Here is a 15304-nt window from a genome sequence, read left to right on the forward strand (position 1 = left end):
CCTTCTTTGTACCGTCAACGTCTTCTCGTTCTCAGAAAGGCATTAAGGACATGTCACCTGATTAGGCTGTCTCTTCCCAATAAGCAGGGTCATCAGCCTCGACGACCAAGGCGAACTTCAAGTTCATCCTCCTTCTGCCTTAGTGAGCTGAACACACACTGCCAGTCGGGATGGAAGAGCTCCACCTTTCTTCCCCCCTTCCTGGACTGACACACACTCTCTCTCTCTCTCTCTCTCTCTCTCTCTCTCTCTCTCTCTCTCTCTCTCTCTCTCTCTCTCTCTCTCAGGATCCGCAAGATATCCCCTTGGGTTGATGTCCACACCATGATGGAGAAGTTCAGACAAAGGGTAAGACCACAGGTCTTCTTGTGCATGCTGGACCTAAAGGACACATACTTCCAGGCCCAAACCCTCCATCTTCTAGGAAGTATCAGAAATTCAGTCTAAGCAAGAAACCAGTTCAGGGCACTGTGCTTCGGTCTTTCCACAGCACCCATCCTGGGCTCACAGGATCGGCTACCGTCTTCTCCGTTTTCTGGACGACTGACTGATCCTAGCAGACTCAGTAGCAACCTTGCATTAGCACCGAAACTTCTTAAGTTTTTTTACCAACATCTGGTGATCATGGTAAAGCTTGGGAAGTCTTCCCTACTTCCCTCTCAGAAGACTGGTGTATCTGGGAATGATTCTAGACACCAATCTCCACAAAACATTCTCATCAAAGACAGGATAATGAGGTTTAAAAAGGTCACAAGACCCTTTCTTAAGACGAGAAGAACTCTCAGCCTAGAGTGACTATTTCTCCTCGGCCACCTATCATCCCTGGCCTTTCTAGTTTCTAACGGCCGCCTCAGGATTGTTCTCTCCAGTGGCGGCTTGAGTCCGATTGGAATCAGGCCATCGATTCCCTAGACATTCTGATCCCCATGGGACCAAAAGCTTGGACGAACCTCAAGGGATGGGTGGCAGTCGAGAGACTATGGAGTGGTGTAACCTACTTATCCTTACCCCTCCCAGGACTTGATGCTGAGCTTAGACACATCAAATGAAAGGAGGAGGGACCATCATGCTGCTCCACACGACCTCATGCTTCTGGACAGAATCCGAAAGTACCTTCACTTGAATCTCTTAAAAGATGAAGGCTAACTTTCCGGTTCTTCAACAGCCTCATCAGTTCCTGACGGGCCACTCAGTGGTGTGATGAGCGATAACACCACGTAGGGGCTCACATCAACAAGCAAGAAGGAACTTGCTCGCAGCCTCTTCCCATCTAACAGTATAAATACTAAAATGGGCCGAAGTCCACTCGGTATCACTATCAGCCAGCTTCATTCCAGACTACAGGTAGAGGAATAGGCTCGCTGTCAATCTGTGAACAGCATCTCAGATAAGGTGTACCGAATGGTCTTTGGATCACCTTGTAGCCCTACAAAGTCCAGACTTTATGGGGTTCTCCAACTGTGGATCTGTTCGCAATGCCCTTGAACCTCAGGTTTCCACTGCTCCTCAGTCCTAGACCCCAAGGCTCTCGGGCAAGAGGCATGCCAGCAACGGTGGGTACAACAACGACGTTTATGTCTCGTCCACGTTTTGTCTGAAGAGATGGGTACTCAACAAGGCTAGAACTTTGGTCAGCCTCTCAAGGTCTCATAGCTCCGCTAGGGCATTACATGGAATCGTTTCCAACCTTCTGCAGCTCCTGACGGTGCCTCCAAAAGAATCCTCTCCACGTCACAGACAACCACATTTTGACATCTACCACAAGCTATAGATTCGCTATGATAGTACGCCTGGAGGCTACCCAGCACTTCCTCTCTCAGAGAAACTTTTCACAATAAGTTGCGAAGAGGTTGTCGGGATATCTGAGGAATTCCTCAGCATCAGTCTACCAGGCAAAGTATAACGTCATCTGTGGTTGATGTCATGGGAAAGCGTATCTCTCCACTTGATACCTCTATTCCAGCAATAGTGGAATCCTCGAGTATATGCAGGAGGAAAAGACCCCCCTTTTTAGTTTCAGCAGGTAAAGACAAATCACTCAACCTTAAGCCTCGCCTTCAAACTGAAAGGAAGGGACATCCCCTCATTGCTAGATCTTTCCTAACTCATGCGGATTTACAAACTTGCCTTTTCCAAGTCGGAATTGAGACCTCCCTCTCTGAACAAGGTTCGAGTTGTCCGTTCTCTTAGGAGACCTCCCTTCGGTCCACTTCACCAGGCAACAAATTTTTACCTGGTTTAGAAGACAGTGTTCCCACACACTTTGACAGCAGCCAAACGAGTCAAGGATCTTCATGGTCTCTCTTTCTGAAAGGCAACATTCAGTTTTGTCCCTGCGTTTGTTGCCAAGACTGTCTCCCGAGGGGACGGATCCTAGACAAGTCTCTACTCTCTTACTGATGATCCTGATCATCTGTTACCGTACCCGGGGTGAGGTTAGAGGCTTTACCTCAAGAGAACGGAAACAGCCCACCCGGGTGCTTTTTCCTGTCGTCAGTACTAGGAGAGACATGAGGAGGATCACCAAAACATCATCTCAGCTGGATTGACAGAGTCATCAATTATGCTCTGAATCCAGATCCTCATCCAACACATCAACCCACGATGACAGGGGCTTAGCTATGCCCCTGGCCCTTCTAAACCAGATTACTCTGTGATGCAGGTTGTACAAGCAAGGATGTGAATTCTCTAGGTGACTTTCACAACCTTTCTCAAGCAAGACGTGATCCACAGGAACTCGATGCGATCTCTATCGGTCCTGTGGTGGCTGTACAACAGCTGATTGTATTCTTCAAGCTCCTTATTGGACAAGTAGCAGAAGGTTGAGGGCACTGTTACCCAGTTTTAGTCTGCATGAATGAAAAGGTTTGACTGGCTCTTATTCTTTTCTTCATCTTCCCCTATCTTGGGGAAAGCAGCATTCTGAGTTCTCTGCATAAGCTGACCTCAAACCACTGCAGGTAAACCATGCTCCCTTGTGTACCTAGTATTAAGCTAATACTGTTGCATCCCCATACCCTGGCTAGGTGGTATTGGGAAAGTCTTGGTTACAACAGTTTTTGCTACAAAGTCTAGGAATAACTATCACCTTGACAGTCACACTGCTTATCTCAACACACAGCTTTTGTAGGCTGCAGATCTTGCGTAGCAAGGTTTTGGCGAGGGGCAGGGACTCCTAATATTTGGTACAAATATACTCAGATAAGGAGCCCCCGGGTAAACCCAAAAGCCAGATTAACAGGGATGTCCACCCTTCCTAATGGGGGAGTCACCCCTAATAAATAGCGTAGGTTTGTATTCTAATTGCGGAACAACTGACAAATTCTTAGATAATTTGTATTTTTCCTAACTATACAAATCTTTAGCTATTTATACAAATTTACCCGCTGACCCTATCCCCCTTGAAGTCCTACCTCCAAGCAAAGTGAGGTAAATCGTTGGTGTGTGAGTGGGAGTGGTAACAAGCTACCCCTCTACCTTCCGCTAACTAACGGATGGGTAGTTAACCCTCGCTAAAATTTTAATGGCTCATCCTTTCAGTTTCACCATGAGTAATACCTCCTAATAAATAGCTAAAGATTTGTACCGTTAGGAAAAATGCAATTATCTACAAATTTCCTATATTTCATGATAAAATCTAATAAAGATAATAATAAACAAACAAAAAATATCATACATACATACATACATATACCAAGCCACTTCCCCCAATTTTGGGGGGTAGCCAACATCAAACAAATGAAATGAAAAAGCGCACCTCTCCTCTCTACGTTCCTCCCAGCCTGACAAGGGACTCAACTGAGTTCGGCTGGTACTGCTAGGGTGCCACAGCCCACCCTCTCCTGTTATCCACCACAGATGAAGCTTTATAACGCTGAATCCCCTACTGCTGCTACCTCCGCGGTCATCTAAGGTACCGGAGGAAGCCATTCATTCCTATTTCTAGCACGCTCTCTTGCCTCTCTCACATCTATCCTCCTATCACCTAGAGCTTTCTTCACTCCATCCATCCACCCAAACCTTGGCCTTCCTCTTGTACTTCTCCCATCAACTCTTGCATTCATCACCTTCTTTAGCAGACAGCCATTTTCTATTCTCACAACATGTCCAAACCACCTCAACACATTCATATCCACTCTAGCTGCTAACTGGTCGGATAAAAACATAATTCCACATACATATAAGTACAACCAAAGACCAACACAACATTGTATATATTAGGACCAAGCTCAAATGCAATTCGAATAAGCTTGAGTTAAGATCATAGGTATTATAAGACCGATTTGCACATCTGACCTGTCTACATTGCCTCCTTTACATCAGAAAAAAAAAAAAAACATAATATACAATATGAATGGATCTGTATACAAATTTTAACGGGGCTGTGGGCCAAAGAATAATGAGCAACATGTTGACTTGAAAACTGTTAATGTTCATGTATTTGCAGTATCCTATTTGCAGTATCCTTGGTCTACAAACCCTCCTGTCTTTGTTTTATCTGGGGACCTCGGACAAGAAAAGTGACGCTAATTTTTTTTTTTCTCCCTCACTTAAGTGTCCACTGCACTAATATTCTAATATAATTCTGTACCAACCTGCATCTTACGGAAACAAAGTATCTCAGTGTTTTGTATCTCTGCATTGGAGAGAAAGGCTTTTAACAGATTCCGGATGAAGCACTATCCAGTTACAGTATCCAATACAAGGCTATTGTTAGAGTAATACAATAACTTCACAATGCATCCGTACACTTAAATCAAAGTTCCAGGGTCTCCTAGGTTTCTCGATGCTCTCTCCACCTATCTTTAATAGGCTTGAATACAGGATTCTTTAATTCAGATAATGTTTCCAATTGACACTTTTTTGTTTGGCAATTTTCATCTTAAAGTAAATTTCTAAAACATGACCTCTGCTGGGTGCAGGATCTTGTCTCTCTGAAAAAGAAGAAAAAGGGGGTCATGAGACAGATAGACTAAGCTTACAATAAATTAATAATACACACATATATACCAAAGCACTTCCCCCAATTTTGGGGGGTAGCCGACATCAAACAAATGAAACAAAAAAGGGGACGTCTCCTCTCTACTTTCCTCCCAGCCTGACAAGGGACTCAACCGAGTTCGGCTGGTACTGCTAGGGTGGCACAGCCCACCCTTGTGCCACCCTCCCACATTGTCCACCACAGATGAAGCTTCATAATGCTGAATCCCCTACTGCTGCTACCTCCGCGGTCATCCAAAGCACCGGAGGAAGCAGCAGGGCCTACTGGAACTGCGTCACAATCGTTCGCCATTCATTCCTATTTCTAGCACGCTCTCTTGCCTCTCTCACATCTATCCTCCTATCACCCAGAGCTTCCTTCACTCCATCCATCCACCCAAACCTTGGCCTTCCTCTTTTACTTCTCCCATCTACTCTTGCATTCATCACCTTCTTTAACAGACAGCCGTTTTCCATTCTCTCAACATGGCCAAACCACCTCAACACATTCATATCCACTCTAGCTGCTAACTCATTTCTTACACCCGTTACGTACATGTGACGCTTAACGTTTCTCTCCCCGTGGAGGAGACGGTACTGTACCAGGAGTCCCTCTTGTTATAGGGACTACTGTACATCCCAATTTAGGACAAGGGCCCAATTAACCCTTTTACCCCCAGGCTATTTGGAACTTTCCAACCCTTAACCCCCAGGCATTTTTTTTTTTCAAGCATATTTTGCAATATATATTTTTCAATATTAATCTTACCCGATAATCATGTAGCTGTCAACTCCGTTGCCCGACAGAATTCTACGGAAGGGATACGCCAGCGATCACTATACAAGAAGGGGGTGTACTCACCAGCGCCACCTGTGGCCAGGTACTGCAGTACTTCTTGTTGACACCACCTCAATTTTTCCTCTGTCGTGCTTCCGGCAAGACCTACATGGATACGCTTATAATTTTGGAGTCTTGTTCACGGTTTTTGGTGAAGTATTGCTCTAAGATTTCAGCTTTCGCTATACAGGAAACTTGTCTCTTAGCTTAGATAGCTTTTAGATTGATTTGATTAATGGTTAACGATATTTTGCTTTAATTGGAATTCCCCCTTGACTGTTCAAGATGTCCGACCTTTCTCAAGCTCCTCCCCAAAGACGATGTAGGACTTGTATTAGGCGTATTCCGAAGGCCTCGGTTGATCCTCACACCGTTTGTTCCGACTGTAGGGGAAAATCCTGTCAGTTGGAAGATCGATGTGAGGAATGCGCCGGACTTTCGGAACTTGATTTTGTTCGATTCCTCAAGTATACCACTAAGTTAGAGAGAGAGAGAGTTAGGAGGAGTTCGGCTCGCTCTTCGCTTTATTCCTCACCCCATGATCCTCAACCTTTTCCTCCCCCTGTAGTGGCTACCCCCGATCCTACTATTTGTGCTCAGCCTGATATGTCTGATGTTTTACGTGCCATTCAGGCTTTAGGTGATAAAGTGGAGTCGGTAGTGAGTGACCACAAGTTCCTCTTGGCAGACGTCAAGGAACTTAAAGTGAAAAGTGCAGTGGGAAGTGGTAGTGCCAGTGCTGTGCCGAGTGCTAGTGTCAGTGTCAGTGTTGTGCGTGAGGGTACTTCTGTGCGTGCCAGTCGTCCTCCCAGTCCGGGACCTCTTGCAAGCTCCCAAGCCCAGGGGAGAAGCAATGTCGAAGGGCAAAAGGGTTCGGCAGGCCTTGATCGGCGCACAGCAGTATCCTCGGTGGTTGCGGGCGTATCTTACAGAGATCGTCACTTCCACTCTCAGACGATTGAGCCCTTATTTTGCTCGTCTGCAGAAGAATTTTCGGGGAGAAAACGCTGGACTCAGGTCTCAAGACCTCTTAAGCGTAAAGTCCAGACCGCACGAGTTCTACAGCCCGGATGTAGTCATTGGGCTAGCTCTGACTCGCCGCAGTCATCAGGTGACTGCACGCCTCCTAAGAGAGGTAAGGCGATGCCTCAACAGACCTCAACTTCTGTTAAGGCTCTGCCTCAACAGACCTCAACGTCTGTTGATCCCAAGATGGCTTGAGCAGTCTTTGCAGCCTGAACCTCAGGTTTTACTACAGTCGCCTCTCACCACGCTTGCTCCCCAGACTCCCGCAGAGCCTCCTTCTTCCCAGCCTCATGACTTTGTCATTACCAGCCCTCATCCTCTTCAACAGAGACTTGAGGATGAATCCGCAAGTGTATATGCACCCGCTTGTCAGGATTCTGCCGTTCAGCATACCGCTGTAACTTTACCTCTCGCTTCTCAACACTCAGGTGATGAGGTTTCTGAGGAGGAAGCTGCGCACCTGGATGATCCCTCTTCTGACGTGGAGGAACCCAAGTCGTTACCACCCTCCATTGACTTTCGCAAGGTCCTGGCTCTTTTCAGAGAAGTTTACCCGGATCACTTTGTTTCTGCTACCCCTCGCTCTCCTCCATCAGAGTTTTCTCTAGGCATGCAACCTGTTAAGTCTGCCTACACTAAGCTCGTCTTCGCTAGATCTTCTAAGAGAGCTTTGAGAATGTTAGGGGATTGGTTGCAGTCCAAGCAGCAACTAGGGAAGACGTCATTCATGTTTCCACCTACTAAACTGACTTCTAAGGCGGGCGTATGGTATGCCACAGGAGAGGAACCAGGCTTGGGAATCCCTGCCTCTGCCCAGGCTGACTTCTCAAGTTTGGTTGACTCTCCACGAAGGTCGGCTATGAGGCGCTCTAAGGTCTGCTGGACCTTTTCTGACTTAGACCACTTCTTAAAGGGAGTCTTTCGCACCTTTGAGATTTTTAATTTTCTCGACTGGTGCCTGGGGGCCTTGAGCAGGAAGACTGCCCCATCTGACAAGGACTCGGCCATGCTTATAATGTCATGTATGGATAAAGCAATTCGCGATGGTTCCGGCGAACTTGCCTCCATGTTTGTTTCGGGAGTACTCAAGAAAAGGGAACAACTTTGCACCTTCCTTTCCACTGGTATCACCTCTTGTCAAAGGTCTCAGTTACTTTTTGCTCCGCTTTCTAAGTTCCTGTTTCCTGAGGACCTTATCAAGGAATTGTCTGCGGCTCTTATTCAGAAGGACACTCATGACCTTGTGGCCTCTTCAGCACGTAAGGCTAAGGTTGCTCCTTCGGTTCCTAGAACTTACCGCACCCCAGTGGCCGATACTCCTGCTACAAGATTTATTCCGCCCTTTCGTGGCAGAGCCCCCAGCCGAGGAAGTACCCGTCCAGACGGTTTCAGGGGCAGGTCCAAGAAAGGTCCCAAGCCTTCGAAAGGCAAACATTGACTCTCCTCCTCTCCAGACAGCAGTAGGAGCCAGACTCAAGATCTTCTGGCAAGCTTGGGAAAGAAGAGGTGCAGACGCCCAGTCTGTCAAGTGGCTAAGGGAGGGTTACAGGATACCATTCTGCCGCAATCCCCCTCTGACCACTTCTCCCATCAACCTCTCTCCCAACTACAAGGAAAAGGACAAGAGGCTAGCGTTACACCAAGAGGTGTCGCTCCTGTTACAGAAGGAGGCAGTGGTGATAGTCCGGGACCATCAATCCCCGGGCTTCTACAACCGTCTCTTTCTGGTGGCCAAGAAGACAGGAGGTTGGAGACCGGTGCTGGACGTCAGTGCGCTCAATGCTTATGTCACCAAGCAGACGTTCACTATGGAGACGACGAAGTCGGTCCTAGCAGCGGTCAGGCAGGAGGACTGGATGGTCTCGTTGGATCTGAAAGACGCTTACTTTCACGTTCCTATTCATCCAGACTCCCAACCTTTCCTGAGATTCGTTTTTGGAAAGGTTGTGTACCAATTCCAAGCCCTGTGTTTTGGCCTAAGCACGGCGCCTATGGTGTTTACGCGACTGATGAGGAATATTGCGAAATTCCTCCACTTGGCGGACATCAGAGCCTCCCTTTATTTAGACGACTGGCTGTTAAGAGCCCCCACAAGTCGTCGCTGTCTGGAGAGTCTCAACTGGACTTTGGACTTGATCAAGGAACTGGGTCTTTTGGTCAACTTAGAAAAGTCCCACCTTATTCCTTCCCAAACCATCGTTTACCTGGGAATGGAGATTCGGAGTCAAGCTTTTCGGGCTTTTCCGTCGGCCCCAAGAATCAGCCAAGCCCTAGAGTGCATTCTGAGCATGCTGAAGAGGAACAGATGCTCGGTGAGACAGTGGATGAGTCTAACAGGGACCCTGTCATCGTTAGCCCTGTTCACCGAGTTAGGGAGACTCAACCTCCGCCCCCTTCAATTCCATCTAGCAGCTCACTGGGACAAGAATATGACGCTCGAAGCGGTCTCTATTCCTGTTACCAAAGAGATGAAGACTACTCTCATGTGGTGGAAGACCAACATCCTTCTCAAGGAGGGTCTATCGTTAGCGGTTCAGACCCCCAATCTTCATCTCTATTCGGACGCATCAGACTCGGGCTGGGGCGCGACCTTGGACGGACAGGAATGCTCGGGAACATGGAACAAGGAACAGGAAACGCTTCACATCAACTGCAAGGAGTTGCTGGCAGTTCATCTGGCTTTAATGAACTTCAAGTCCCTCCTGCTAAACAAGGTGGTGGAGGTGAACTCCGACAACACCACAGCCTTGGCATACATCTCCAAGCAGGGAGGGACCCATTCGAGGAAGCTGTACGAGATAGCAAGGGACCTCCTCATTTGGTCAAGAAGTCTAAACCTCTCACTGGTAACGAGGTTCATTCAGGGCAATATGAACGTCTCGGCAGATCGCCTCAGCAGGAAAGATCAAGTCATCCCCACGGAATGGACCCTTCACAAGAGTGTGTGCAACAGACTTTGGACCTTGTGGGGTCAGCCAACGATAGATCTGTTCGCCACCTCCATGACCAAGAGGCTCCCTTTGTACTGTTCCCCAGTTCCAGACCCAGCAGCAGTTCACGTGGATGCTTTTCTGCTGGATTGGTCCCATCTCGAGCTATATGCATTCCCGCCATTCAAGATCATCAACAGAGTCATTCAGAAGTTCGTCTCTCACGAAGGGACACGGCTGACGCTGGTTGCTCCCCTTTGGCCTGCAAGAGAATGGTTCACAGAGGTACTACAATGGCTGGTCGACGTTCCCAGGACTCTCCCCCTAAGAGTGGACCTTCTACGTCAACCTCACGTAAAGAAGGTACACCCAAACCTCCACGCTCTTCGTCTGACTGCCTTCAGACTGTCGAAAGACTCGCTAGAGCTAGAGGCTTTTCGAAGGAGGCAGCCAGAGCTATTGCCAGAGCAAGGAGGATATCCACTCGTAGAGTCTATCAATCCAAGTGGGAAGTCTTCCGAAGCTGGTGCAGAGCCAATGCAGTTTCCTCTACCAATACCTCTGTAACCCAAGTTGCTGACTTCCTGTTACATCTTAGGAATGTTAGATCTCTTTCGGCTCCTACGATCAAAGGGTACAGAAGTATGTTGGCTTCAGTTCTCCGCCACAGAGGTTTGGATCTTTCCTCCAACAAGGATCTACAAGACATCCTTAAATCTTTCGAGACTTCTAAAGAACGTCGATTGTCCACTCCAGGCTGGAATCTAGACGTAGTCTTAAGGTTCCTTATGTCTCCTAGGTTTGAACCTCTCCAGTCAGCTTCTTTCAAAGACCTTACTCTCAAAACTCTTTTCCTCGTCTGCCTTGCAACAGCCAAAAGAGTTAGTGAGGTTCACGCCTTCAGCAGGAACATAGGATTCACATCCGAATCAGCAACATGTTCCTTACAGCTCGGATTTTTAGCAAAAAATGAACTTCCTTCACGTCCTTGGCCTAGATCGTTCGAAATTCCTAGCCTTTCCAACATGGTGGGTAACGAGCTAGAGAGAGTTCTTTGCCCTGTCAGAGCTCTAAAATACTATCTTAAAAGGTCAAAACCTATACGAGGACAATCAGAGGCCTTATGGTGTGCCATCAAGAAACCTTCGATGCCTATGTCCAAAAACGCAGTTTCGTATTATATAAGGCTTCTGATTAGAGAAGCTCATTCTCACATGAAGGATGAAGACCTTGCTTTGCTGAAGGTAAGGACCCACGAAGTGAGAGCTGTAGCCACTTCGATGGCCTTTAAACAGAACCGTTCTCTGCAGAGTATTATGGATGCAACTTTTTGGAGGAGCAAGTCAGTGTTTGCATCATTTTATCTCAAAGATGTCCAGTCTCTTTACGAGAACTGCTACACCCTGGGACCATTCGTAGCAGCGAGTGCAGTAGTAGGTGAGGGCTCAGCCACTACATTCCCTTAATCCCATAACCTTTTTTAACCTTTCTCTTGAATGCTTTTATTGTTGTTTTTTGGGTTGTTACGGTAGGCTAGAAGCCTTCCGCATCCTAGTTGATTTGGCGGGTGGTCAATTCGTTCTTGAGAAGCGCCTACGTTAGAGGTTGTGTAGAGGTCCTTTAGTATGGGTTGCAGCCCTTTATACTTCAGCACCTTAGGGTTGTTCAGCCTCCTAAGAGGAACGCTGCGCTCAGTAAGGAAGACGAACTTATTAAAGGCAGAGTAATGGTTCAAGTCGACTTCCTTACCAGGTACTTATAATTTCATTGTTATTTTGAATAACTGATAATATGAAATACGGGATACTTAGCTTCTTGATATACATGTACACTGGTTTTCACCCACCTCCCTGGGTGTGAATCAGCTACATGATTATCGGGTAAGATTAATATTGAAAAATGTTATTTTCATTAGTAAAATAAATTTTTGAATATACTTACCCGATAATCATGATTTAATTGACCCACCCTTCCTCCCCATAGAGAACCAGTGGACCGAGGAAAAATTGAGGTGGTGTCAACAAGAAGTACTGCAGTACCTGGCCACAGGTGGCGCTGGTGAGTACACCCCCTTCTTGTATAGTGATCGCTGGCGTATCCCTTCCGTAGAATTCTGTCGGGCAACGGAGTTGACAGCTACATGATTATCGGGTAAGTATATTCAAAAATTTATTTTACTAATGAAAATAACAGCCTTAATTTTTGTCATAGAGAGGTCAGGTTGGTTTCATTCTTTTGGAAAATGCCTGAAGTTTCTCATAAAATTATAAAAATTATGCAAAAAAAAAAGAATGTAAATAGCAGTTTTTTGTTAGGACGTACCAGTACGTCCATGGGGGTAAAGGGATGAGTTTTGTGAAACGTACCAGTACGTCCATTGGGGGTAAAAGGGTTAAAGGGCAATGGAATTTATTCATATAGGAACAAATGAAAAATTTTTAAAGTCATTTTGATTTTTTCCTAACAATACAAACCTGAGTCCTTTAAGTCCTTGCAAGTCCTCGGTTTAGGGTTAAAGTGGGAGGTCAGCGGCTTCTCTGTCACCTGGCAGTCACTACTGACACCTCGTGAAAGTTCAATAGCTGTATCCATATTTGCTGAAAGCATATTCTTATTAAAGGATTTTGGTTTATATAGTTAGGAAAAATATAAATTTGTCGTATTTATTGCACTTTGCTCTACTGTATTATTAAATGAAAGTTTCCTTGATACTGTAATATGTTTTATTGTATGCACAGTATATTAATCTTTTATGCTGTTAGTGGTTCTCTGGATCATGCTATTTTACTGATAAACATATATTGCCTTAATGCCGTAATCTCATCTTACCAGACTTCATTACATGCCCTTTGGGTATTGGAATTATCACTGTAATATTTACACTAGTTATTTATGCTTTATATCTTTTTAGTACTTGAATGGAGAGTTCTTAACAGCACATGAGGGAGGCCATCTTCCAATTATGGCAGAAATAACAACTGGTTTAGTATATGGTCAAGAAAACCTCATTACTGTAGCCATTAATAATACCCTTACTCCAACTACTGTGCCCCAAGGAAAAATAGTTTTCAAAACTGATCCAACAAGGTAAGGAGTGTCCTGTATATTTATAAATCAGTAAAGTTAATTTGCTCCTACACGAATACAGAACTAGCATCGTTCAATAGAAATATGACTTGAGCAAAGCTGGAATGAACATTAAGCTTTTGAAGACTCTTTAGCTATGGTAAGCAGCTCATCTAGGAGAAGGACACTCCAAAATCAAAGCATTGTTCTCTCGTCATGGGTAGTGCCATAACCTCTGTACCATGGTCTTCCACTGTCTTGGATTAGAGTTTTCTTGCCTGAGGGTACACTCGGGCACACTATTCTATCTTATTTCTCTTCCTCTTGTTTTGTTAAAGTTTTTATAGTTTATATAGGAAAAATTTATTTTTATGTTGCTATTCTTAAAATATTTTATATTTTTCTTTGTTTCCTTTTTGCATTGGGCTATTTTCCCTTTGGAGCCCCTGGGCTTTTAGCGTCTTGCTTTTCCAAATAGGGTTGTAGCTTAGCAAGTAGTAATAATAATAATAACAATAACAATAATAATAATAATAATAATAATAATAATAATAAAGGTCTCAAGTTTTATGGCTAGGAAAAATACAATTACTTATAAAATTTATTTTTATTATTGAATTTTTTTGTGAGATAGAAATCTGAAGATTGTATATGATTCCAAGATAATTCTATTATATAATTGTAGTAGGATCAGGTACAGTAATTGAATTTCAACATTATTTTTAAATGGTTAGTTACAAATTACATAAAACAAATAGGGTAGATTATTTAAAGAACGTGTATGGCACATTTCATAACAAGGCCAAATATTCCAGGTACCCTGCAGGATATTTTGTTCAAGAATATAATTTTGACTTCACAAATTATGCTGGAATACATCGTCCTGTGTACATCTACACCACTCCCCGTACTTACATTGACGATATTGTCATTACTACAGACATTGATGGAACTGATGGTGAGTAAACTTTGAAATCATTATGGTCTTTATGTTAGCTCTCACTGTGGTGTGAAATATCCTCTGTTATGTAAAAAATAAAAGATTATTTTGTACTTTACAGTGCTGGGAGTTTCACATTTTATTCACACTTTGTAGTAATTAATGTTTGTTCCGACACTAGAATACAAACACTCCGCTATTTATAGGAATATTACTTTTGGCAAAGCTGAAAGACGAGCCATAAGACTTTTAGCAAGGGTTAGCCACCCCACCTGCTAGTTAGCGTTCGGGTTTGGGGGTCAGCCGGCCACCCTGATCACTCGCACTCCTAGGTTGAGTAACCACTTTGCTTTTGGCTTGATGGAGAACAGACTGATATAAACGTTGATTTGATAATTGTGATAATTAAACCATTGTCCTACATCTAGGCTGTTTTAATCTTAATTCCTTAATCATGTGCAACCTGTAATAACAAATAAAATATGAATATAATTATATGATAATAATGACTCCTAATCAAATAAAAATAATACTTTATGTAGAGAAGTTAAGTACATTGGCAACCATAACAATTGGTCATAAGGTTAAGCCTAATTCATTAATAGTTAATATACCAATATAATTGTAATATGTATAACAGTATGAGAGTTTAATAGTTTACAATGTTATCAATAATAGTTATTATCTGTTGAATGATAATTAGTAGTATCTGATTAATGGAAGCACAGCCAAAGGCTAGGGCTATTCACATCTGTTTTGAATCCCAAATGTAAACAAAAGCACTGTTACTAACTGACACAATAATAGCATGGTTACTTGTTTGTAATTTAGTAGCTACTTTTATGATATTCTCTCCCTTCTAAACGATTAATACTTATTCCATATCCAATAATTTAATTATTTGCTTAATATTAATCTAACATACAAAACTCATAAATCACAGTAGACATAGAACTCAAATTACAAATTAAGCCTATCAACTGGCTGGGTAATACGACCTGATCTCCTCAAGATAGGAACAGGTGGTTCATCATTATGGATAGGTGTTGGTTCAAGGTTATTTAACCCTATGAAGGATTCTTTTGGCTGCTCTCCAGGATCAGGAAGTGACTTTTCAACAGGTAAAAGAGACTCAACTGGAGATAAATGCTCAATTGAGACAACAATCTCCCTTCCATGGTCATAATTAGGATTAGCCTGCAAGAGCTCTACTTCCTTTACTAATGGATCATTTTTAGAATTGCGAACATGCCATTTTAGGAGTACTGGTCCTGGTCCACATAACCAAGATGGTATAGAAGCTCTGGCAGAAGAGCGGCGGGCATAATTTAGTAATCTCTCATGTGTAGTAGCATTCATAGCTGTTGATAAGAGTGAGCGAATTGAGTGTAGAGCATCTGGCAACACTTGATTGCCAACATTCCACAGGCAGACCCCTTGATTTCAAAGCCATGGTAATTGCCTTTCAAATTATGCCATTGAATCTTTCAACCTGTCCATTCCCTTCAGGATTATAAGAAGTGG

At 44.1% G+C, this 15304-nt stretch overlaps 1 protein-coding gene across 7 annotated transcripts in view; it reads left to right on the forward strand.

Annotated features, from left to right (window-relative positions):
- LOC137658826 (beta-glucuronidase-like) overlaps positions 1–15304 on the forward strand; it is a 145297-nt gene that overhangs the window by 33634 nt on the left and 96359 nt on the right. For all 7 annotated transcript variants that reach the window (XM_068393900.1, XM_068393901.1, XM_068393894.1 and 4 more), the window contains exons 5-6: positions 12686–12861; positions 13656–13798. In XM_068393900.1, the coding sequence (XP_068250001.1) occupies positions 12686–12861; positions 13656–13798 (319 nt within the window). The remainder of the gene's footprint in view (positions 1–12685; positions 12862–13655; positions 13799–15304) is intronic.

This window comes from Palaemon carinicauda, chromosome 19 (genome assembly GCF_036898095.1).
Source record: "Palaemon carinicauda isolate YSFRI2023 chromosome 19, ASM3689809v2, whole genome shotgun sequence".
In the NCBI taxonomy this organism is placed as follows: domain Eukaryota; kingdom Metazoa; phylum Arthropoda; class Malacostraca; order Decapoda; family Palaemonidae; genus Palaemon; species Palaemon carinicauda.